At 44.5% G+C, this 24,867-nt stretch overlaps 1 protein-coding gene across 4 annotated transcripts in view; it reads left to right on the plus strand.

Annotated features, from left to right (window-relative positions):
• The first annotated feature begins 3,677 nt into the window (after nt 1–3,677).
• Nfia (nuclear factor I A) overlaps nt 3,678–24,867 on the plus strand; it is a 345,321-nt gene continuing 324,131 nt past the window's right edge. For 3 of the 4 annotated variants that reach the window (XM_051164468.1, XM_051164463.1, XM_051164483.1), the window contains exons 1-2: nt 8,582–9,001; nt 14,353–14,884. In XM_051164468.1, coding sequence (XP_051020425.1) covers nt 8,975–9,001; nt 14,353–14,884 — 559 coding nt within the window. In that variant the 5' untranslated portion in view covers nt 8,582–8,974. Of the gene's footprint in view, nt 3,851–8,581; nt 9,002–14,352; nt 14,885–24,867 lie in introns of those variants that run through there. The other variant, XM_051164475.1, reaches the window with a different exon arrangement.

Consider the following 24,867-nt stretch of genomic DNA (forward strand, 5'->3'; position numbering starts at 1 on the left):
CAGATTATATAGATGTTGGGATGGGCCAATCCAGAGCCCTGGATCTGGGCCTGGGTGGTAGCTGAGCTGGTCAGCCTGCTCGCTCAACAAGTCGAGCTCTCCAGCAGTGCCCTGGCCACTCAACACCACCATAGGCAGGAGGCAGAGTTAGCTCTCCTGCTCTCCTGCTCCAGAGGCAGGCTCATCAGACCTGTGCCTCCAGAGCCAGCTGCACTGTGCTGCTCAGTGGAGGAGTGGGGCCGACTCTCCCAAGTGCTACAATTAGGCTAGCTCTTCTGCTCTCACAACCTTGTGGTTGCCTCACTAGTGCCTTTGCCACCAAGGCCAGCTCCACTGTGTTGCCCAGGTGAGGCATCGGGCCCACTCTCCCCATTGCTACAGCCATTGAGAGATGAGGGGAAGGACTAGCTCTCCTGCTGTCATTCCCCCAGGGTCAGCTCTCCTGTATACTGCAGATACAGAGCAGAGTAAGGAGAGGGCACATCACCACCATCACCACCTCCACCACCACCACCATCACCACCACCACCATCACCACCACCACCACCACCACCACCACCACCATCACCACCTCCACCACCACCACCCTTACCACCACCACCACCACCACCACCACCATCACCACCACCACCACCATCACCACCACCACCACCACCACCATCACCACCATCACCACCACCATCACCATCACCACCATCACCACCACCACCACCACCATCACCACCTCCACCACCAACACCATCACCACCACCACCATCACCACCTCCACCACCAGCACCATCACCACCACCACCACCACCACCACCATCACCACCACCACCACCACCACCATCACCACCACCATCACCACCACCACCATCACCACCATCACCACCACCACCACCACCATCACCACCTCCACCACCACCACCACCACCACCACCACCTCCACCACCACCACCACCACCACCACCACCACCACCACCACCACCACCACCATCACCACCACCACCACCACCATCACCATCACCACCACCACCACCACCACCAACCACCCCATCACCACCTCCACCACCACCACCATCACCACCACCACCATCACCACCACCATCACCACCATCACCATCACCACCATCACCACCATCACCACCACCACCACCACCACCACCACCACCATCACCACCACCACCACCACCACCACCACCATCACCACCACCACCCTTACCACCACCATCACCACCACCACCACCACCACCACCATCACCACCATCACCACCACCACCACCACCATCACCACCTCTACCACCACCACCATCACCACCACCCTTACCACCACCGCCATTACCACCACCACCATAACCACCATCACCACCACAACCACCACAACCACAACCACCTCCACCACCATTACCACCACCACTACCCCTGCGCCCTGCACCAACACCACCTCATGCCAGACTAGTGGTGGGCAGACTCTCCTGTGCTCTTGCCCTAGGGAGGCTGGCTCACATGTGACCCCTTTACCAAGGCCAGCTCTGCTGAGCTGCCTAGTTAAGGGGCAGGTCAGCTCTCCTGACTGCCTCAGGTGGCTGAGGGACAAAGGGACAGAGAGCATCCCCCAGGCCACCTCTTATCTGAAACTCTTCAGATTTATTTATTTAATGTCTACCAGCATTTTTCCCCTACATGTATGTCTGTGTGAGGGTGTTGGATCCCCTGGAACTGGAGTTACAGATAGCTGTGAGCTGCCATATGGTTGCTGGGAATTGAACCTGGGTCCTCTGGAAGAGCAGCCAGTGCTCTTATCTGCTGAGACATTTCTCCAGCCCCCTTACCTGAAGTTCTTAACCCTTGACAAAATGGCTTTTCATTCCCACAGCAGGTCACTGTGCTATTGTATAGGTGTTATTAATATAACTTGCTGCTCACCACAGAGCCTGGTTCCAGTCAAACTAGGCCTAGAACTTTTTTTTTTTTTTTTAATTACTTAAACTACCGTTTGTCATCACCAATAACCCTATTACCTAAGCCATTTTATTTAGCTTATTTCTGGGTGAGAGCAATATGCCAAGTGGAAGTGGATACTGGGTAGACAAGGCCTGGATTAAATGCCATAGGCCATGTAGAGTAAAAGCTTATCCTAGTGCATGAAAGGCAAACCAGAACAGAAAAGCCTGTTTAACACCAAGGACAGCTAAAATTATAATTCAAAATAAAATGTGGTACTCCTCTAGCCTTTTCTTTAACTGCCAAGGGTCTTCTTAATTGCATAGGTTCCTTTCACCAAGGACAGTTACGGATGCCAGAACACCAGGACAGTTAGTAGTACTCTTGGCTGCATAATTTCTTTCTTTCTTTCTTTTTTCTTAAATCAGGTGAGCTAAGTATACAATTCCCAGTAATTAATTTACTCCACAAAATATCCTAAGTTACTTAAAGGACACAAAGCAAACACATTAAACAGTAACACAATAACAAAAAGTTTGTCTACTTTTCCATTTAAAGAAATACTCCCTTAAAATGCCATTGGTCGGTGCTCTGCACCAAACACATAAAACAAGTTTGACAGTGAAATATTCTAGGTTAGTGAAATAAGACAGTCACTGGGAGGTAGGAGGGTTTCACGTACCAGTTACTAGCACGCCCCTCCCCCAGTCATTACACTGTCGGTTCTTGGGAGGAAAGAAGAGGGGGCGGGTACTGTTTCGACTTTGTACAATCCAAGCTCTGCCTGAATGTTGATAAACTAGGAGCTTGGCGATCGAATTAGAACGCTGTTAAACTGTCGGTTCTTTAAAGGAGCTGCATTCTTGCGGGAGCCCACCTAGCCATTCAGTGTTCAATCCCCTGCTCTCATCTGAACCCAGAACGAAAGCCTCATCTCACTGAAGTTCTCCGTGACGTGTTGCCCAGTCTTGATTTAAAGGCGCCGGGGGTCTACATCAGTGTAAATAAAGGCTAAATCCCTCACCAACGGTCATGAACTAGTCTAATAACTCACAAGAGGCTCTGGGATAGGAAAAAAAAAAAAAAAGACCCGAGAAAGCAGGTGTGCAGGCATGATTAAAACATGCAAAACCGGCACGACTGCACGCAAAGGTACTATAATCTTCCCATCTCTTAAGCCCCTGCTGGAGCTCCGCAAGCTGGGGAAACTTCTCCCCCTCCCCTGCGCCAAAACCCAGATCCCAAGGGCTGGGCCTACCCACGGAGGGGCGGCTCTGCAGTGGGGTGCCCCGACCCGAGCCTGCGCCGAAGTCCGGGGCTGCCATTGGTCACGAGCCGTAGGGGGAGGAGGAGACTGTGCGCAGAGGGAGGAGGGGAGCCCCGGGTCCGCCCCTGCCCCCTTCCCGCCCCTCCGCCAAGTGCGTGGTTACTATGCAAATTGCAGCGATTGCGGAAATAAACCGAGGGGGGTAGGGAGAGGAGAGAGGGGCTGCCGCAAGGATCGCAACTTCTGCAAAGTCTCTTTCAAGCACACCAGGCAAATCCAGGGAGAATCTGAGAAGCAGCCAGCCTCGGTTAGATTGGATCTCTTTCAGAGAGGAGAGAAAGAGAGAGAGATAGCAAGAGAAGGAGAGAGAGGAGAGAGAGAGAGAGAGAGAGAGAGAGAGAGAGAGAGAGAGAGAGAGAGAGAGAGAATGAATCTGCCATGATAGAAGCCTTTTGATTTGGAGTTTAAAAAAAAAAAAAAAAAATCCAAGAAGCCTGCAATTGGCCAGCAGCTTTTAAAAAAGCTCTTCCGGGTTTTCAACGGTTCCAAGTTTATTTAGCTTTTTTTTTTTTTTAATGCAAAAATCAGGGGACAAGCTATGAAGCAATTCGTCTGAGCATTTTAAAGTTTCTCACGTACTCTTTTTACATTGCAATGGTACGTGGTACATCTTAAACTTTCTATTTTACATTTATACGATGTGCGTTATATAAACAACGGTAGAATGGTTATGCTTAATGGCTAAGACTTTAAATTTTTTTCTAGCTCGAATATGCACTTAAGTGATTGCTGGGTAAATGTCTATTGTGATGGTTTTCTTTTAAAGATACAGCTTTGTGGATGGCGTTTTGTTATGTGCAGCAGAGACCAGGCTTCTTTTTCTTTCTTTTTTTCCCCAGGATTTGAAAAAATTGCTGAGCTTAACAGATTTTTTTCCTCCTAGCGCTTGCTCGGTTCCAGAAAAGGGGGGAAGGGGAGGGAGGGATCCTGTACGTGCTCTGCTCAGTTAAAGACGTCTAGCCCCTGCAGTCAACCTAACCCGAAAAGAAATGTCTGGACCTGAGAATAATTGACGATTCGATCCTCTAATCAATGGGGCAACATGAGAGATTGACAGAAGCTCTATCCAATCATGAGAAAGCTTGGGTATACAATGGTTCGTAATAGCCATAGGGGGCGGGGCAAAGGAGATCCGAAGTTCTCTGCAGTTCTAAAGGGGATGATGTGTAGTTTAAGCTGTCAAAGATGCCAGCGCTTCCGGATTTAGCAATCACAATAGGAATCTCTCTCTCTCTCTCTCTCTCTCTCTCTCTCTCTCTCTCTCTCTCTCTCTCTCTCTCTCTGTTTTCTTTCTTTTTTAGTTTAAAGGAGAAAAGCTGTGGGGATTTTTGCATGAATCCTGTGTGCTTTTTACTTTGTTCTTTTGGAAAATTCTGCTGAAGTAATATTTAACCTTGCATTATCTATTGTTTTTAATACTCAGGGAAGCTGGTTACTTCTTTGAGAATATGCCTCAATTTAGGGACTGCACGGGGTATTTCAAAACTTCTCACTGGTTCTTTTAGAATTTTGGCATACCAAAGAAAGAATGTTTCATAGATAGTTGGACAGCTGTTCTGTAGATTTGGAGAGGGAAGAGGGGAGAAAATGGATTTCCTTGAATTCTACTGTTTCAGTTTATGGTCAGTAGGGAAGAGCATCTTAAAAGCCTCCAAGTTCACATTTCTTCTTGTTACCACAACCCTACTGGAGTATGCAGGTGTGGAAGATAACCTGACTCCTCTTAGCTGGAGTCTGGCCTCTTGTTCTAGTCTGTGGCATCTGGATGGTAGAAACCAACTGCCTTAGTTTGTTCTGGAAATGTAACTTGCAGCCTCTGGTTCAAATATATCAACCACCTCCTGATTCTGTAGGGAACGAATGGAAAATTATATGGAGTCTTTACTTTTTGTGTGTGGATTTAACTCTCATCCAACTCTTTCCTGAGGCTTTGGGCCTTCCAGAGGGGCCTTGATTGGAAAGCTAATGTGACAATTCACTTGTATGCCCAATTCAGCAGCATGGTTCAATTTGGGATTATATACAAGTAAGAAAACTAGTGAAGAAAAATACTGGGAGATGCTAGTTTATAGATTCAATCTTGGTAAGAACTATAGAGCAAATGGTATTGTCACTTAGAAATCCCAGTCCCATTTTCACTACTTTGGGCATTAAAACCTAAATCATATTAATATGATTTCCCAACTAAGTAGACTAGAAATGAAAGATATTTCAGATGTATGTAGAAGTGAAACTTTATTGACGTAATTTATACATCTAAGAGGATTTCACTAAATCTGGCAAGGTAACGTTTCTGCAAATAAAACAGCAAATGCAAGGCTGGGCTCTGTGCCAGGGGCACTATGGATAGCAGAGAGCATGGCAGAGACCTCCTTTTTGCAAAGACAGTCCGGTTTTCAAGGCAGTCTCCTACCACTTACAAAATAAATGACTGGAGTAGTGTTTCCAATAAGGGGTTTACCCTTCCTAACAATGGGTCATTTATATGATTGCAATAAACTAGTTTTCACATATCACCTGTGTTTCCTATACAGTCTCTCTTCTCTCTTTTCTGTGCCCCTCCCCTCCCCTCCCGCTCTTTCCCTACCCTCCCTTCCTCTCCCTTATTATCTTTGTGAACTCTAGACAAGGACTTACTTTTGCAACCTAGAAGAAGGGAGAAAGTTAGGAATGACTTTTTACCCCGGGTCTGGTCTGTCCTCTGAGGAACATCTGTTTCTTTGTGTGTTTAAATTTATGCCTGTTGGAGAGAAAGTTACCAGAAGCCATTCTGTAACTGTAACTCTTCTACAGTATTTTTCTCAGTCTAGTTTGTAAAGGCTGTAGTTGGAACTGGGCTTTGTAGCATTCCGCCCCCCCCCCTCCTCCTTCCACCGTCCTGCGGAGCAGGGGAGGGAGCGGGAGCTGGCACAGATAGGAGAGAAAGCAAGGCGGATGTGGAGGGCTTTGGTGCTGAACTTGGATCCAGCCCTTGCCTAGAGGGCGCAAACAATTGTCCCATATCCAAAAGTCTTACGAAGGGCGCCAAAAGTTACTTAAGATAATATTGCTAACCGCAGAATGCTGGAAATCGCGGGCACATCCACTGCTGCAACAAAAGACGTTTCAAAAGTGGAAATATCAGCATTCAATTACTTTCCCCTGTTTTTTTTTTTTTTTTTTTTTTTAAAGAGGGCACATCGACAGCCAGTTATTTAAAAAAAATCCGCTTGAGAATAAAAAGTAAGGATCTTTGCTGTTTTGAAAAGAGGCTGAAGTATCTTTCTACACCCACACACACACACACACACACACACACACACACACACACTTTGGAAGAGGCTTCCCTGAGCATACAGGCAGGACAATAGCTTGTCACTGTGCCTCAGTTACTTGTTGGGTCCCTCAGCCAGAAACTTCTGTCGAGGAAACTTGAAGAGTCTTGAAGTTATAGATCCCAGCAAAGGGTTTCTTGGCCAGGAATGTTTCTCTAACTCCTCTTAGCTTGGAGGACATTTCTTCCTTACCGAAAGCCAAGAGGAACCAAGGGAAGGCTGTTGCTTAGTTTGGGGGAAGTGGACGCCCTAAGTAGAGACTGAAGCTATTTCTTTCCTTCAATCCTTAGTAAGGGATGGGACAGGTTTCCACGAACTTGGAGAGCCAGGGTGGGTGGGAAAGAATGGCCTCTTGAGCATTAGCCCTACACGAACAAGAGAACAGCAAAACTTTAGAGATGCCGCCTGTTTCAGAATGTTTTATTTGGCTTTCTTCTCTAGTAGCAGTCTTGCCCTTCAAAAAAAAAAAAAAAATTCTGAATGAAAAGTGCCCATATACCACCAGTCAGTCTCTTCTGTGCAGTGGGCATGCCTGCAGACTAGCCCTGTCACCTCCACCAGAAAGCAGTGTCAGTGTCCGTGTGTCAGTGTCGGAATCTGGTTTTTGTTTTTGTTTTTTGTGAAGGGTTGGTAAACAGAGAAGGGGACAAAACTTGAGGAAGGAGAGGAGGGGAAATGAGAGCTTGGAGGAGACAGGTATACTTTTCTCCCCTCTTTCCAGGAGAAAAGAGAGTCTAGAGAGAAAAATGTTATGTTTAAAAAGAAGAAAGAAGAAAAAGAAAAGAGAAAAGCCTGGAAAAGCAGGCTTGTTGGCAACGTGCCAAACCCTAACCCTCCCCGCCCCCCCCCCCTGCCAAAACAATACCTTAGCAAACATAAAATAATTGCAGGAAGCTCTTTTCCATTTTGAGAACTATTACCTGGGGGAGGGAAAAAGTGGGGATTCACAAAGCGTACCCTTCTACAGTGTGTCTGGGGAACCAGGACACAGATGTTAGCTCCTGTCTAGGTCTGGGCTCCCTTCTGGGGATAGGAACAGATCCCTTTCCTAAGGGGACAACCTTTCAGTTTTCTTTCTCAATGTACGGAAAGATGTCCCAGCTAAATTACTGGTGTTTCTGACATGACAGAACTTTTTTGGGCGTTTGTGTTGAAACCCACCGGCTCCTGAGTTCTGGGAGAGAAGAGCAGTGGCTTATGGCTCTCTACCTTCCTTTCTCAAGACCCCCCTCCCCCGCAATCTGGGGAATCTTTGGGGGTGATCTTACTATTCCCCAGTATCCGGGTTCTGACTGCCTATAGGGCTGAAGCTGCACAAAGTTAGTAGGCTTTTGTGCATAATTACCTCTGCCGACGACACTATTCCCACAGAAAGCTTCGCAGGAGAGATTACAGTGCTTTTGAGCTTTACCGCATTTCAGAGGAAGGAGGGAAAAGTAACCTAGAAGGTCTGATTTTTTTTTTACAATAAATTTGCATACATGCAAATGTACCGCTGGCTCTTCTCAGGGACTACTAAAGGAACACACAGGGGTGCAGGACGCCCCAGCCAAAGTTGCCCCAATCCTCTACCGATGTCCTCGGAGAGCTGCGGCGCGGATGTGGGGATTGGGTGGGTGGGGGGGATGGGGAGGAGGAAAAGTAGTTTTGTTTGCTTAAGCACATCCTGTGGCAGCCTATAGCTGCCCGGAGGACGCGGTGAAAACCGCTCCGCTCCGCGTTTCCCGGGACCGCGCCGAGCGGGGCGGCGTTGGGGGGTGGGAGGGGGGGAGCGGAGCGGGGGCAGCGGGAAGGCATTGAGCGCGGAGCGAGCGGCCGGCGGGGCGAAGCGGCCACGCAGACTGGGGACCAGTGTCAGCGCCGCAGCCGCCCCTCCCCCAACCCGGCTCACACACACCCCCCCAGCCACCCCCCCTCTTCTCCTCTGCCGCTCCCCCCCCCCCGCCCCAGCCCCAGCCGCGGCGGCGCGAGCGGGCGGCGGCCGTGCGGTGCGGTGCAGAACGCGGCGCAGGCGGGCGCGCGGGCAGCTCGCGGGCACCCGGGCCGGGCCGGCGCGGGAGCGGGAAAGGGTGCGCTATGCCTTTAACGCCCGCGTACAGTAGACAGTATAGTGGAGTGTAGGGAAAAAAAGAAAAAAAAAAAAAACTCTAGGCGGGGTTAAAGTTCAGCGCGTGGAGCGGCAAAGAGCGCTGGCTGCTGCAGTTTGAGCCGAGTTGGAAATGTGAACGCAAGAAGCAGGCTTGATTTTTTTTTTTCCTCTCTCTTCCCCCCCCTTCTCCTAGCTCTCTCCTCCTCTCTTTCTCTCTCTCTCTCTCTCTCTTTCCCTCTCTCCCCCTCTCGCACCCACACTCACGCACACCTCCAGCCCGCACACAGGCGTGCACGCACCCCCCGCCGCCCGGCAGTTATGTATTCTCCGCTCTGTCTCACCCAGGTAAGCCGCTGCGGGGGCGCGGGGCGGCCGTGTGCCTCGGCGGGAGCCGTGTCTGCGCGTGTTTCTGTGTGTGTGTGTGTGTGTGTGTGTATGTGTGTGTGTGTGTGTGTGTGTGCGCGCGCGTGTGCGGGCGGGCTGGCTGGCGGGCGGCGGAGGGGGGGGTGTTGCAGGCTGCAGCTTTAAGAAAGTAACTTTGTTTCCATGCGGGTGCATTCCTCCTGCTCGGCCATTTGTGCTGGGCACATGGCTAATGGCGCCCTCTTATTAATACGTTAATTAATATCGGGCGCCCGGACTGCGGAGCGGCCCCGGGGCTTGCGGAGCGCCCCGCACGTGTGTCCGCGGCTGCAGACCCTGACGACGCTGCAATCTGGACTCGTCCTGCGGCGCCGAGCGCGGTGCCCGCGCGGTCCCTCCGCTCCGGGGAGGGGCGGCTCGAGCCCCACGCAAGCCCCCGCATGCCGGCTGCACTGGGGCGCGCCGGGTCTGCCCGCTGTCCTCCGGGCCGCCGCGCCCCCTAACCCCCACCCTCCACCGACGCCCCAACTCTTACTTTTGTTTTGTGCCAGCCCGGCTTGCAGTCCCGGCCGGGCAGCGCCCCTCGGACGCGGCGGGCGGCCGGCGGCCGGCGCGAGCCCTCACCCGTGGGCTGTGTGTGTTTTTGTGTTTGTGTGTTTGTGTGTGTGTGTGTGTGTACTCACGCCCGATGCCGGCCCAGGACCTTGCGTCCTCACCTCCTGTCGGCGGCCCCAGGCGAAAGTTTCGGGGTCGGGCGTGCCCACGCCGTGCAGGCCAGAGAGCTGCCGAGGCCGCGGCCACGGGCCGGGCCGCTGCGGGCGGAGTGGAGGCTCCGGCCCGGAGGTCGAGCAGCGGCTAGGGCTGGAGTCAGCTGCTCTGTCGCCGCAGTCGCCTCCTGTGCATAGCCGGGTGGCTCAGCAAGCAGGACCCGGCAACTTTCTCCGCAGCCCCACTCGCAGCGTGGGGCCTGTAGCCCCTCCACCCCTCCTGCCCGAGCCTCCCAAACCCATCCCTCCCGGTCTGGTCTGCACCACCGGGCAAGAAAACACCGCTATTTTGCGGCTCCGGATCTGGTCCCGTTTCAATGTATCATTTATTTTATTTTATTTTTTTCTGACTTAAAAGGCACAAAGTCAGAGTGATTTGCGCTAATTTTTCTCTGCAAGCATGAGTCTTTATATGGCTTTAAAACATTGCACCCTGGCCAGTAATCACCTCCATGAAGTTATATGCTTCCAGCACAAGGTTTATTCGCGACTCCCTCAAAACCCTGCTCCCACTGTGCCTTCTGCAGTCAGCAGGAGCTAACGGTTTACCGGGAATACTTCGGAAGTCTGAAAGTATCAGAAGCTTTTCCTCTCCCCTCTAGACTCTGGATTTATTTCCCACATGATTCTCCTTCTTACTGCAGTATCTAACAGTAATAACACTGGCTATTTGATCTCAGAAGACTCTTAAATGCATCTTTTATGTGGAGATGGTCTGTTTGGGATTTAGGCCTCACATTAATAATGGATAGCAGTTGTTTTAGTTATTGTAAAAGTCCCCCCCCCCCCGCTCCCCCCTGCAACTTCCAAAGTTACTATTTTAGTAACTTGTGGAAGTGTGGAATGAAACTTCTATACCCACTTCTGGCAAGGTTCACAATTGCATATGGATAAGATGCAAAGTGTAAGATAATTTGAATGAATTATAGTCTTCAGTGAAAGTGCTGAGATTCAAAGGAAGGCTGAAATCCTGGTTGGCGAAAGTTCGCAACACATAGAACTTGTAGATAATACCAGCGTGCTGCAACATCGAGAAAGACCCTTGTGGACACAGCGGTGTCTTCTCGAGTGAGCTTTGGAAGGATAAAGTTCTGGTCTGGGTTGTGTGTTTCAGGAGCATACCTGTGCATCCATGCAGGCCCCAGGCACAGTCAGATATTTAAGAAAGTTGGCTCCTTTAGAGTTATTATCAAGTTAAGAAAGTTTTTTTTCTTTCCTTTCCCTTACCCCTTCTACAGACTTGGCAGCATTGATTGATGCATTCACTAGGCCTTCACATCACTAGGAGAAATGCTTATTTGCTGTAGCAGTTGGTGAAGAAAACGTACAATAAACAGGGAATAAGGGCTCATTTGTTTTATGAGAGTGTCTTTAAAAGTTGATTTACAATTTATTTAACTTTCTGGAATATTTATAATATGTTAGAGCCAGTTTCAGAAATAAAAATTTGGGTCGTTTATTGCTCATTAAAAAAAAAAAAAAAAAAAAAGATCCAGGAAGCATGGTGATAAGTATACCCTAACCAAAGAGCGAACTCAGCTTGCTGGTGTGCGCTGTGAAGGAGCTTTATCTGGAGAATGTGAGCCTCTTCTTTTGATCGAGGATGAGCATATCACAGTCAACTCATGAGCCTGCCTAAATATTGACAGTTCAGCAGATATTTATGAGCAAACCTTTTTTTTGGGGGGGGGGGAGAACTAGTTTCCAGCACCACCACTATTCTGTGGCTCTTAAACTTGGCCACATTTTAGTTGCTGATTCAAAGTAATGTGGCTTTGAAGCAGGTCCACAGGTTTATTTTTACTGATGGGCTGTAACAGTCTCACCAACTATGTTGTAGAATATTACTTGTTTTCTCTCGAATATTTTTTGAATCATTACACAGTTTATAGTGGTTTTAATTCAGCAACATGACTTATGAGGACATACTTTACCCCCAAGTTCTTGAATCATTTATGCTTTCTTTGGACATTTTCTGTAATTTTTTTCTCTTTTTAAACTTTGGCTGCTTTGGGGAAATATTTCCATCAATAAGTTGACTAAGTTGACTAAGTATAAGTGTCATGTGCATAAAGTTATACAAAATATTGTGTACTTTTATTCACATTCTAAAAACCTTTGGAAAATAATATTTTGTAAATACATGTGGCAAAACTGGGGACATAGATTGTCCATAATGACTAATTGGCCTTATTTTCAATTAAAAAAAAAAAGAACAGATATTATGAGCAGTTGGTTGGCAGGTGGATGCAATATTTCTGAGCATGAGCTGATGCAGTTTGCAGTTTTTAGGAAGTATTTGGGGAGTATTTTTGGATATATAACATAACCACATTAGAATGCTTATTTAATGTTTTTATTATCATTATTACGGTAATGCCTTAGCACAGATATGGTATATTCGGAGCTGTTTGCATTATGAAATGGAGCTGAGTCTTTAAAATGAAAGAATCCTTTGGAGAAGGCTCACTGTGCAGTTTAGGGTCGACGTCGGGGACTGTCTCCATAGCACCACAGAGTCCTGCTCTCTAGTGCATCCTGTATGCATCTGGATGTCAGTCAATATGAAATACATAAAATTTATGTATTTCAGAACATTTCAAGGATGAGCTCAGAACTCAGCAATGTTTAAATGCTTTGAGGTTTAGCATGTACCTTAGCGGATAAACTGGGACCTGCCCCTTGTGTTTATTTTCCAAAGGAGTAAGGCTTCTCAAACACCACACACAGTTTTAAATGCTAATGGTTTATGGTAAAGAATAATATAATTTTTGTATTACTTTTTTTCCTCAATTGAAGAATGCACACATGTTAACCAAACCTCACAACTTCTTTTCTTTTCTTTCTTTTTTTTTTCTTTTTTCTTTTGTTTCTTTTTTTTTTAATTCCTTTTTTGAAAAAGAATACGTTTCAAAACTGAACTTGAGCCATGGAGCCTAAAATTTGTGTAGGAAGATGGAGAAGGCCATTTATTATAATAATTAAATATGCATTATGTTAAAATATACCCTGCTATGTATAGTATTTACATGATTGATTAAAATGTAAAAAATTAAAAGATTTGACTATTAAAGTATATTACCTTCAGTTTACATTTGAATGTTTAAATTTTTAATAATTTTTAGGTAGTAACACTGTTTTTGGTATCACAGTTTCTTGTACCCCAAGAATGCATATATTTAGATTGCTATAACAAGCATAAAAAAAGAATATATTTTATATTTTTCCACTCTAACTCTTCCTAAGAAGTCACCAAATGTTCCTCTAGTTTTCATATTTTTATATTTGAAAGTACGTAAGTCATCTTGAGGGGCATTTGTGGCAGTAGGCTGTTATATAGAAGTGGTGTTGTCTACTTTCACTAAGCGTTGGCTGCTCTCTCTGAGCATTTGTGAACATCACTGCTTAACTCTTTTTAAAATATTTGTACTTAAATTTCTAACTAACATCAACATAAGAGTTGCATTTTTAAAAAAGTAAACCAGGTAGCAAAATTCAAATGCTTTAAGTTCAAATTTCTTTTCAAATTGTCTGACTTTTGAAGCGATCTATGAAGGTTTCCCCCAAGTCTCCTGTTTGCTGGCTGGAAAAGGCTGAAATATTATTTTTTTTAAAATGAGGCAGTGCATTTTGTAGGGCTGCTTGCTTTTGAGAGTGGCCCACAGTCCTACCATCACACTAAATGTGTTCAGTTGCAGGGGTGCTGTCACACTGAGGCACCCTGTTTTCTCTTGGGCATGGAGCTTTGCTTTGTTTGCTGTGCCCCCCCCCCTTTTTTTTTGTTCTTATAGTTCAGTAATGATTTCTCGGCCATAGATCTTTTATTTTAGCTGAATAAATACCAAACCTTGTCTTCTTTCCTGTAAAGACTTGTCAGGTGTTTTGTTTTGTTTTGTTTCCCTAATTTTTTCTTTTTCTTTCTTTCTTTTTTTTTTTTTTTTTTTTTTTTTTTTTTTTTTTGGTAAATTATCTGTAACTATAATATTAGAAGAGTAATTAAGATATTACCAAAAATGCATGGGAGGCCGATCAGAGTCTACACGGACTCTTCAGAGGGAAAGCCTTTGTTTTCATTGACGGTAGCCATGGGTCTTGCTCCTAGACTTCCATAAACATTGACTGGCACCTGAGTGTTTAGGATTTGCCAATCTGGCGGCCAGGCCCTGGCTGTACTACAAATGGTGAGGTCAAGGCTGGGACAAAATTAGATATGGCCTCCTTGAAATAGGGTTAAGGGTATATGCTGCTATAATCATTTAGATAAACTGGGATTGCTGTGTACAGGATTTGGGAAGTAGGCCGCATGACAGAATGTGTCCAAATGTTTAAAAATTCTTAGGAAATTTTCCTTTCAGATCATAAGCAATGTTACCAAGAGTGTATTCCCCTTGCGCTTGGTTGCGCTTAGGGGTTTTCTTATGATTCTTTAGGTAATACAAGACTAGGACTACGTTTCCTGCGACTGAGGCCTTTCTTTAGGGCAACTCCCAGAGGCGAAGATGTCTTCTTTTGTGTTGGGTCTGTTGGCCGTATTCCGATTTTTGTCGTTTAAATTCCTTTTCCTAGGATGAGTTCCATCCTTTCATCGAAGCACTTCTGCCCCACGTCCGCGCCTTTGCCTACACATGGTTCAACCTGCAGGCCCGAAAGCGAAAATACTTCAAAAAGCACGAGAAGCGTATGTCAAAAGAAGAGGAGAGGGCTGTGAAGGATGAACTGCTGAGTGAGAAGCCGGAAGTCAAGCAGAAGTGGGCTTCCCGACTTCTGGCCAAGTTACGGAAGGACATCCGACCCGAGTACCGAGAGGATTTTGTTCTTACAGTTACGGGGAAAAAACCTCCATGCTGTGTTCTTTCCAACCCAGACCAGAAGGGCAAGATGCGGAGAATTGACTGCCTCCGCCAGGCAGATAAAGTATGGAGGCTGGACCTGGTCATGGTGATCTTGTTCAAAGGTATTCCGCTGGAAAGTACTGATGGCGAGCGCCTTGTAAAGTCCCCGCAGTGCTCAAATCCAGGGCTCTGTGTCCAGCCCCATCACATAGGGGTTTCTGTTAAGGAACTCGATCTATATTTGGCATACTTTGTGCACGCAGCAGGTAAGTACGAAGGGGAAAACTCCTTCTGCTGTCTTGTGTATGTCTCTTCTTATGGCTCTGTGAATACTGAACTGTTCCCCGAACCCCCCCCCCCCCACCCGTAGCACAAACCTAGGGGCATCGGGGCCAGTGAGGTTTCAGAGGTAAACCAGAGTCAGAACAGCTTGAACAACCTGCTGCCCTTGCCTGAGGTGCTACCCTCATTCAGGCATTAAAAAAAAAAAAGAATTAAAAAAAAAAATAAATAAAACAAAAAACAACCCTCTGAGCTCTCAGAGAGTCCGCACTCAGGTCACATATGGTAAGTAATGCTGCCACAGGTCTTACTAGTTAGTGGGTGAAACGTGGTGGCCACGTTATTTTTGACTCAGGGGTAAGAGACGCCGCACAGTGGCCCTCGTAATGAAGAGTAGATTTTTGGAACTGGATTGCGATCTTGTTAAAAAAGACATTTAGTTTGCTGCTAGCTGCCTTTTCTGTTGGGACTGTTTTGTGACCTTCTGAGGCCTCCTGCAGCCCCCTGCCAATTAAGAAGTTGGAGGTAAGGTTACTATCAAAATGCCGGTCACTTATGAAAGAAAGATGATTAATCGCATTAATATACAAGCTTAGCAGCTTTGTGTGTGGGGACTCTCAGTGTCAGTTTCAAGTGGCCGAGGGAGACCAATCAGCTACATTCTAAAGCAGGTGACAGAGGGGTTAATAGTAAATGTTACCAACTCGCATAGCCTGTCTGGAATGCATTGAGGAATCGCTATTGGTAATTGATCCATCGACCTATTTTGATTTGTGTGAGATTCACTATTGATTTCGAGACATGTCGTCTTTCCGGAGCATGCTTCAGAATTTCGAAGAGCATTCAGGATCAACTGTTGAGGGCTGGGTGGAAATAATGCAGCTTTTACTTTGTTCTTTTTGTCTCAGTTTAGACAAAGGCTCATTGTGTTAAGTGAAAGCTCAGGTCTTGTGTAACTTGTTGACTTTTTATATGTACATATCAGTCTTACTCGATTGCCTTCATGGCAGTGACTTAAGCCAGATGGGAGAAGGAAAGCTGTGGAATCTACCAGTGGCTTGTTTAGAAGTGCTCTCTGTCTCTCTCTTATTGTGCCTGTCTCTGTCTGTCTGTCTCTGTCTCTCTCACACACACTTTTTTTTGGGGGGGGGGGTTCCCCACAATGAAAAGATACAACTTGCAAAGTCAGCACTATTTTGCCAAAATATTTTTTAAAACCTGAAACATTTTAACTTTCAAGTAAATCGGCTAACATTCTACTCTTATTTTTTTTTTTTTTAATATATGATGTAGAAAGAGAACTTTTGTTACCCATCTGTCCTTACTTAAGAAATCGGAGAAACCGACTTCGCAAGCGTGTCACATCATCATTTGTGTTGTATTGGCAGCGGATACTTGTGTTTCAGAGGATGTGCTCTGAAAATGTTTCAAATATTTGGGCTTTTCGAAAATGTATACTCGATTATAAAGCATGCCTCTTGCTTTAGCCAGCTCTAGGCAGCAGAAGTTCTAAACAAGAACAAGTGGCCTTTGCTTCACCCTCCTTAACCTTGCTGCTCATTTTTCTTGTCTATGGTAAAAGCAACACTGAAGGTTTTTTTCCCCTTCATTATTTGTTTGTGTTAAGTGCCTGAGGGTGCAAAACAGTTACAGGCCTTCCCAGTGCTTTCTTGGCATACTGTTTACATTGAGTGTTTATCTTTAGATATTTAGGAAACGTCATTACTGATAGTGAATGTTCCCCGAGAATCTCGGGGAAGCTGCCTTGAAAGACATTTGGCTGTCTGGCTCATCACATCCCATACCTCACCTCTCTTCACTGTTGGTGGGTTGTTACTGCGCACTTGCTTCCTGACCTTAAGCTAACACAGTTCCTTGGTTGGTACGTTGCCTGAAGGAATGCTGCTGCTGTGATGACGTTTGGGAGGCTGCTGAGGAAGGTTCGCATTCTTACAGCTTATGAAAGATTTATTGACAGCCACGTGGATCAGACTACCTTCGGTTTGGTGTCCCTCACGTATCCCAGAATCCCTCCTCAGGCCTGAATACCAGCCAAATGCCTGGCCATTGGTTTCTAGAGCACGTCAGTGATGCCTGCCTGTGTGCCGGCAGCAGGGAGCTTGCAAAAGGAAAATAATAGTAAAGGCCCCACATCAGAGGATATCTCAGGTTTGACTTAAGATATTTTGAGACATCTTATTTTGTGGAAGATTTGTGGCAGAAAAGCTGCCAGTGTCAATATGAGGTAGATTGGTCAACCTATGCACAGCTGATCTGACAAGCATCTGTTATAATACTGAAGATTTGTAAACACTGAACAATGTTTTTACCTCCTTAAAAGTTTTTGAGAACTTGCCAGTATTGGCAAGAAGCAGAGACTCTGAAGCATGCTTCCCCACCATTGTGGCCTTTGCACCTGTAGAACATTTTTATTTTCATTTCTTTGAAAATGTACTTTTTCCTTTCCAGAAAGCTTGCTCTCCTCACCATAGCACCACATTGAGTCGTCCTCTCTCCCCCACTGCACACTTTAAAATATGCACATTGATTATTACTTCATGCACTGGCTGCTTATTTTTTTAGGCAAAACATTAAAATGTGAATACTGGAAGCAAATGCGTAATCAAATATTTGTTAAAAGCAGACATGATTCCCCCTGCCCCCTGCCGCCCCCCCCCCCCCGGTAAGGCTTAGAGATGATAAAGGCCAATACTTGGACTGCATCCCTAAATCTGGTGGCATTAGAACTGTGTGAACTTTGTGGCAGAGGAACAGTAAGAAGTATAGTAAAGTCAAGTGATTCCGTGGGCCTGACACGTTTGCTCATCTTGTTCAGTCCATAAAATAACAAAACCATTTTATGTCTTTAATTTGGTCTCCATTCGCATTGTCTTTCCCACGTATCGTGTGACGGACTTAGTGGTATCATGGCATCATGGCAAATGGTTTTCTCTGTGGGCGTGTAACAGTAAAGCTAATTTATGGCCAGCCTTTACCAGATGATCTGTATCAGAAGCTACAGTATACCCGGCACGTGGCAAGGTCACAACTTAAGTTGTTAAGGTCACAACCTTAGCCACCAGGCATTTGACCTTTTAGATAAAGTTAACCTTTGTTCATTAGTAGGCACTCAACCGAGAACTTTCTGGAGAGTTCTTTCTCTCTTTTTTCCCCCGACTCTTTTCCTCCCTTTCTTTTTTGAAACTGCTCCTGTGTAACTCTGGGAATGTAATCAGATTCTAGGGATTCTGTGAAGTTAGTTAAGTTTTGCTTAGAGTTTGGACTTTTAAAAGGACTCCTTTTTTTTTTTTGGACAGGGGTGGACCACTTTATTTACAACCGAAACTGATAGCCGTTGTTTATGTCTGGTGCTACCTGGTGTGGGGCTGGGGCAGCCGGTCTGAGGTAGTCTGTACATGTGGTGACACTTAAAATCCACAACTAAACAAATGGAATTATGTTTAATTCAACAGAGGTTCTTGCTAATTTTCAGGAGGCAATGGGCCCAAAGCTAAAGCACACTGAGCCATTGTCACTTTTTAAAGGTGAGGAGTTTTCTAAGTTTGCAATTATTTTTAGCTGTCTTAAAAATCCACTTGGAAAAGATTAAGTGACCAAAATTGTCACCAAGCTGCTGCAACTACTAATTAACCAATGGCAAAGGGACCGATGCCATCCTAGTGGCAGTGCAAGGTGCGAAGTGTGCACTTCTGTGGAGGAAGCTTTTCGCACAGTGGCTACTGGTTGGCCTGTTTCCGCCCTCGCAGGAAGAGCTTCTTGAGTATCCCAGCAGCTTGGTACCCATCCTGGAACCTGCAGGGCAGTATTACTCATCACTGTGCAGCCTATACCAGATTGTTCCTTTGGTTATGCTTTCAGGAACTCGGCTCATTTGCCTGTGACGAGTCACGTGTTTCCATTCCAGCCAAAAGAGGAGCTATTCCCTTTCAGGTGCACGTTGGTTTTATTTTGGCTTCGTGACGACTGCCATTCCTTCATGTAGTACTAGAGAAAGCCATGATGTGCAGTGGACCAGATGGTCATGCTGACAGACTGAGAATTCACTTCCTGCTGCTGCAGAGCAGGTGTAAGATGGGGAGTGCCTGTGAGTGTGTGCTTTGTGTGTGTGTGTGTGTGTGCACACACCCAGAGTGCTGCTTAAGCAGGAGCAATGATTTCAGCAGTATCAAAAGATACTGTCTTAAGTGTGGAATAATTAGACATACGGTTACAGGGCATATACAGTAATTTTAAACATTAAGAAAATGAGTCATTTTGTTATATTTTATAATTCTCTGTCAGATTAATTTTTACAACATACCAATTTTTAGGTGACTTAGCATATTTGTTATAGGGAGCTTTGCATTTTTAACATATATTCAGCATGCTCTCTGGCAAGGGTATGTGTATATATGTATATATATATATATATATATATATATATGTGTGTGTGTGTGTGTGTGTGTGTGTGTGTGTGTGATGTATATATGTGTTTATATTCAAGACTAGAGCTGTACATATATAATTAAACTTCTTTGGAAGCTGAACTCTCTAGCAGAAACATGTGCAGATAGTTCCTGTGATTTATGGTGATAAAAGTATGTTTGGAAAAATGAAGGGATATGACTAATATATGGTGATACCTAAAATTAAGAGACACTTGTTCTATGTCCCAGATTCCAATCCTGACCTTCAGCCAAATTCATGGTAGAATTTGTGTTTTATTAATACACTATACAGTTTTCTCTTAATATTATAAAGATAGTACAAACTTGAGATTAAATATGACTTTTAGAGCTTTAAGTGTGTTCTGCAGTAACCCGAGGACAGTAACAGTGCCCTTTCTAGAACATAGAAAAAAAAAAAAAAAAAAGATGGAAGTTCAAAGGCAGCGATCTCTCAGGAGCACAGAGCAAAAGTTGGTTGGGAGGAAGCCTTTGAACTGAGGTCAGCTTGTTTATGGCTAAGAGGTTTGACTGTGTTGGTTAGCAAATTTCCCAATGCTGTTGGCATGGTTTGTCCGTCTTCCTTCCCACCCTGTGATGAATAGCATTAATTTAAACCTATTTAAGGCTAGTGTGGGAGAAACCACAGCTTTTGTTGTGGTCAGTGCTGTACACAGTAGGACTGGGTTCGGGCCTGGAGCAGCTTCGAGAGGGTGCAGAACAGCCTGTCAGCTTTTAAAATCTCTCACAGAAGCAATTGCTCCAAATTGCCAGGATATACTATTGAAACAATACAGAGGGCTAGAAGAGAAGAGAAAAAAATGTGCAGATTTAGTTTAGCAAGTGTGCCAAAATTTAGTTTGTACTATTCATTCAGTAATTTCTGTGTAGTTATTTAGAGGTGAGAGGTAGCTTTAAAAATATTATAAATTGTAAACTATTATGGGATTCGGGGAGAGGAGAAGGAAGCCAGGTGGAGCAGGAAGGGTTTGAACACACAGGCACACATTGTCAAGGGAAATGTAAAACCATGGCCATAACTGCAAGTGGATATACTCTGAGGAAGTCTGAGCCTAAGCGGCAACAGTAAAAGATCTCAGGCAGGAGGATGGCAAGGGAAGAAGTTGATAATGTGTAACTCACTTCTTTCTTTTGTATAATTAGTGGGAAACAAAGTTGCTACTTGGAGCTTCAGAAAGAGTCAACTAAAAACCTTAGAAAGAAATGGTTGAAAGACGTCTTCTGGAGTTTAGGCATCCAGTTAGGGACTCTAGGACGGACACAGTGTGGCAAGGGTGCCGTGGACACACCTTTGATTGGCATCATGTAGCTCACAGTGCCTGCTGGCCATGGCCAGGCTTCCCCCTCTCCCCCAGCCCCCTCCTGCTCTCTCACTGATGTAATGGGAGCCCACACATTATAGATCCAGACTCCGATGTCTCTGAGCTAGACAGAATTTTCTCACTGCTCCTTAAATAGAAGTGACTTTTCCCTTTTTGTTCCACACCCCTGATGTTGGAAAACATATCCGTGTGTGTGTGTGTGTGTGTGTGTGTGTGTGTGTGTGTGATGGTCAACCCAGTGTTTTAGCTAATGGAATTAGTCCTCCTGTCACTTGCTCTGGTTAAATAAACATGGCTTTGGAGGCAAAAAATGGTAAGCCCAGCAAATGGTGAAGGCAGCAACTCTATAGCAGAGACCTGTTTGCAAAACAAGCTACGTAAGACAAAACAGCGAGAAACAAGCCCTTCATCTTTATGTACCTTGGCCCTTCGTGGTCCTCTTCTCAGCAAGGAGTAGGATGGACATGGTGACTGTGAACTCAAGTAGAATTACTTTAACATCTTAGAGAAGTTAAAGTTGACTTTTACATCTTTTTATGCTAGTTAGACACTTAACCTGGTGATAGGTACTTGTAACCCACGTCAACTGAGAGTACAGATACGGAGCCAGACGGAAGCGGACAACTTAGCATATTCGACCTGTGGCCGACACGAAACAGAGTTCACCTTATGATTAGCTCACTCTTTTAACTTAATTTTATTGTCCCAATGCTGGGCATCCCTGCATCGCTAGGCTAGCAGCCTACTTCAGACTGCTCTATCTTCCCCCCACTCTTTAGCTCTTTCCTCATGTTAGGATTTTAAGTGACAAAACTCAGAAGAGCAGCCCACATCCAGGCAACTCTTCCAATTCTAAATCATTTTTTCAAATCTAAATCCACTTTAGATCCATCTTTATAACGTGCGTCTCAGTAACTCAAATTCCATTTAAGTGGTGCCACACACTTCCCTAGAAACAAAGGGAAACTAAATTGTCAAAATCAAAACCTTTCCGTGGAGATATTTTCCTAGACAGTCCGTCTTAGCCATAGAAAAGTCTAGGTTGGCTGGGAGAGACATGAGTCTCTTGTCAGTGTTGGGATAAAAAAATCTGGAATGAATTATTTATTATTGTTTTTAGAATGGTGAAGTGGATAAACATATTTGAAACACATTTAACATAATTCTTTAAAGATACAGTTAGATTAATGAGCTCTATATACTTTGGGATGACATTGAATATTAAACCAAATATTACCTAACATTTAATTTTTAACATGTTTATATGCAATTTTGACATACTTATATATGTACAGGGAATAATATTTTAACCTGTAATGATTTAGTTTTAAAAATTTAAAGTTGTTTTGCTTTGAAATTTGCCTTTGGTTTTATGTTATAATATTTTTAAAAAATACAAAAATCATGTCCAAAAAAGGAATTTTATTATTTTAATTTTTAAAATTAAAATATAAAATATGACAATAGATGATTAATTTTAATGCCCTTATTTTAAATTTTGAGACTTAGATTAGTTTGTTTATTTTTCAGGGGCAAGGGGCACTTTTTGAGACAGGGTTTCTTTGTGTAGCCGTGGCTGTCCTGGAACTCACTCTTGTAGACCAGAGGATTAAAGGCACGAACCATCATGCCTGTCCAAGATTAGTTCTTAATGATTGCAGTACAAAACCTAAAAACCACACGATGTGAACTTTATCAATGTAAACAGAGTGAAAAACTCCACCACTCCAATTTATAGTGTGCCTTCATTCTACTAAGGTGTATTTAAATTAGCTGCTGAGTTGAACTTTTATTAAATAAAACAGAAATATCACTTTTTCCCTGTGAGGCAAAGTCTCACTGTATAGCCCTGACTAGCCTGGAACTTGTTTACAAAGGCAAGGCTGATGTCACAGAGCTCCGCCTGCCTGTGACACCCCCCAACTCACTTACCCCATCCCTAGTGCTGGGATTAAAGGTGTGCGGCATGTCATCGTGCCTAGCTTGAAATACTTTATACATTAAAAAAGTGATTATTAAGTTGAGAATGGCAACTCAGTCCTGTAGTCTCAGCATTCAGCAGTCTGAGGCAGGAGGATTGCAAGCTTTGGCTGAGGAACTAGGACCTTCTCTCAAAAGATCAAGAAAGAGAAAGAGGAGTGCGGATATTTAAAAAGAAAAAAAGTCTGTGAAACTGATAGGCTGCTGTCCTTGAAGCTGTGGTCTGGGTGATTTTATTCCCTTTATTCCATTCTGCCGTCTTGCTAGCCCAGGACTGGGTAGTGTGCCACCATCATGCTCTGGGAGAAGGTATCTACAGTAAGTCACATAGCTTGTTCTGGTTCCGAAAGGTATTTGCCTGAGAGTGACAGGGCCAGTAGAATTGCAGTGTTGATATTCGCTGTCTTTTCAAAATCAGAGACAGATTTCCCAATATTAGAAATTTGAGGCTATTTCTTCTGTGTTGATGTGTAGTTTCTCTTCTCGTGTTGGGGGGCATTTACAGTTATGTGTATGTTAATCTTGAAGGGATTAGTTCTCTAAATGTAAGCTTTTGCATAAGATTATTATTGTGCATGCATGATTCCTTATTGTCCCTTTCAAACCTTGAATTGAATTCCAAAGGAGCTGACATAAAAGGCCTCAGGGTGACAAAGTCTCTTCAACTCTTATGAAAGTGTTGACTGCAGGTTAAGAGGGCCATAGACAGGACCGAAGGGTTGGAGTGACTTGGAGCCATTCTCTGTGCCATTTTGGAGCTTTCTAAATGGGTGTGAAATAGGGACTCCTGAAAGTTTTCCGTAAAGAGGTATTTATTATAGGTGTGCTGCGTGCTCTGCGGCTCACAATCACACCATAGTGTGGATTCTGTTCAAATAGCACATTAACATGAAAAATTACAAGTATATTTTATGTTGATGTTTTTATTTGCTTTTTGTTGTTGTTGTGTTTTTTTTTTGTTTTGTTTTGTTTTGTTTTGTTTTTTTGTTTTTTTTTTTTTTGCGAGGGACAGGGACAGGGATTCTCTATACAGCCCTGGGTTTCCTGGGATGGGCCGTGAACACTAAGCTAGCTTGGAGCCCAGATGTGCCTGCCTTTGCCTCCCAGGAGCTGGGGACTGAAGGCTTAGCCATCATGCCCGCCACATGTCAGTGGGTTTCATTACCAATAGTGTGTTTTTAAATTTTTGTCTGAAGAAACTGGTGTACTCAAGAGTGTCTTTGGAAATATTAAGTTATTGGAAACTAAAGTGCTTGACTAATTTTTTAGGATGAAAAGTATTCTCGTTAAGAATTTGGCCTCAGTTTGTTTGCCTGAAAAAAAAATGCTTGTGTCTTCGTGAGACCGTGACAGGACTTTTGCAGGGTGTGTGTATCCTATAAAGTTAGTGAGTTTCTAGAGTCGCCGCTGGACTCATTTAGTTGGCCTCCCTTCCCTTCTTACGAACGGGGCAGAGGTTTTTCTTTTCTTATGTAGCTTCTGGTAATTTCTAGACAATGGAGTGTGAGTGATGTTGCTGTGTAACAGGTAGCCCTGCTGTGCTTATCTGCAGGGAAAGTCAGTCAGTCAGTGCAACACTGTTACGGTCTCTCAGGAAGTGACAAGGGCCTTTATTAAAATGTATCTTAGTGCGCTTTTAGAAAACCGCTCCCATCACCTTTCTCAGTCAAGAGGTAGAGTGCTCTGGGCTGGCCAGTTGGCCCAGCGGGTAAAGGTGCTTACGGCTCAAAGTCTGGTGACCTGTGTGTGACCCCACGAACACACGTGGATATAGAAAGATAACTGATTCCACAAACTTGTTCCTGAACCTCCACACCTGTGTCACAGCAATGTGCTCTCCCACGTCAATACTCACACACAACCCCCACAGCCACTAATAACAAATTGAAAACACTTATGTTTTCAGTTTGTTTAATGATTATTTTTTTAATGTTTTTAAAATTCTATGTTTTAGGGTTTCAATAAAATATAGTAAAGATAATACTTTAAAAAATATAACACCTTACCACTCCAGACTATATATTATATATAAAGCTTATATATATGTATATATTACACACACATGTTTTTGTGAGAATTTTGGGCTGAAATGTTACAGTTAAAGAAGTAATTGTTCTAAAGTATGTGTCCCCCACCACAGAAAAGACAAAAGACGTGCAGAATGGATAAATGCAATCCTTTGTACTTTTACCACCTACA

The sequence above is a fragment of the Acomys russatus genome, chromosome 2 (assembly GCF_903995435.1).
Source record: "Acomys russatus chromosome 2, mAcoRus1.1, whole genome shotgun sequence".
In the NCBI taxonomy this organism is placed as follows: domain Eukaryota; kingdom Metazoa; phylum Chordata; class Mammalia; order Rodentia; family Muridae; genus Acomys; species Acomys russatus.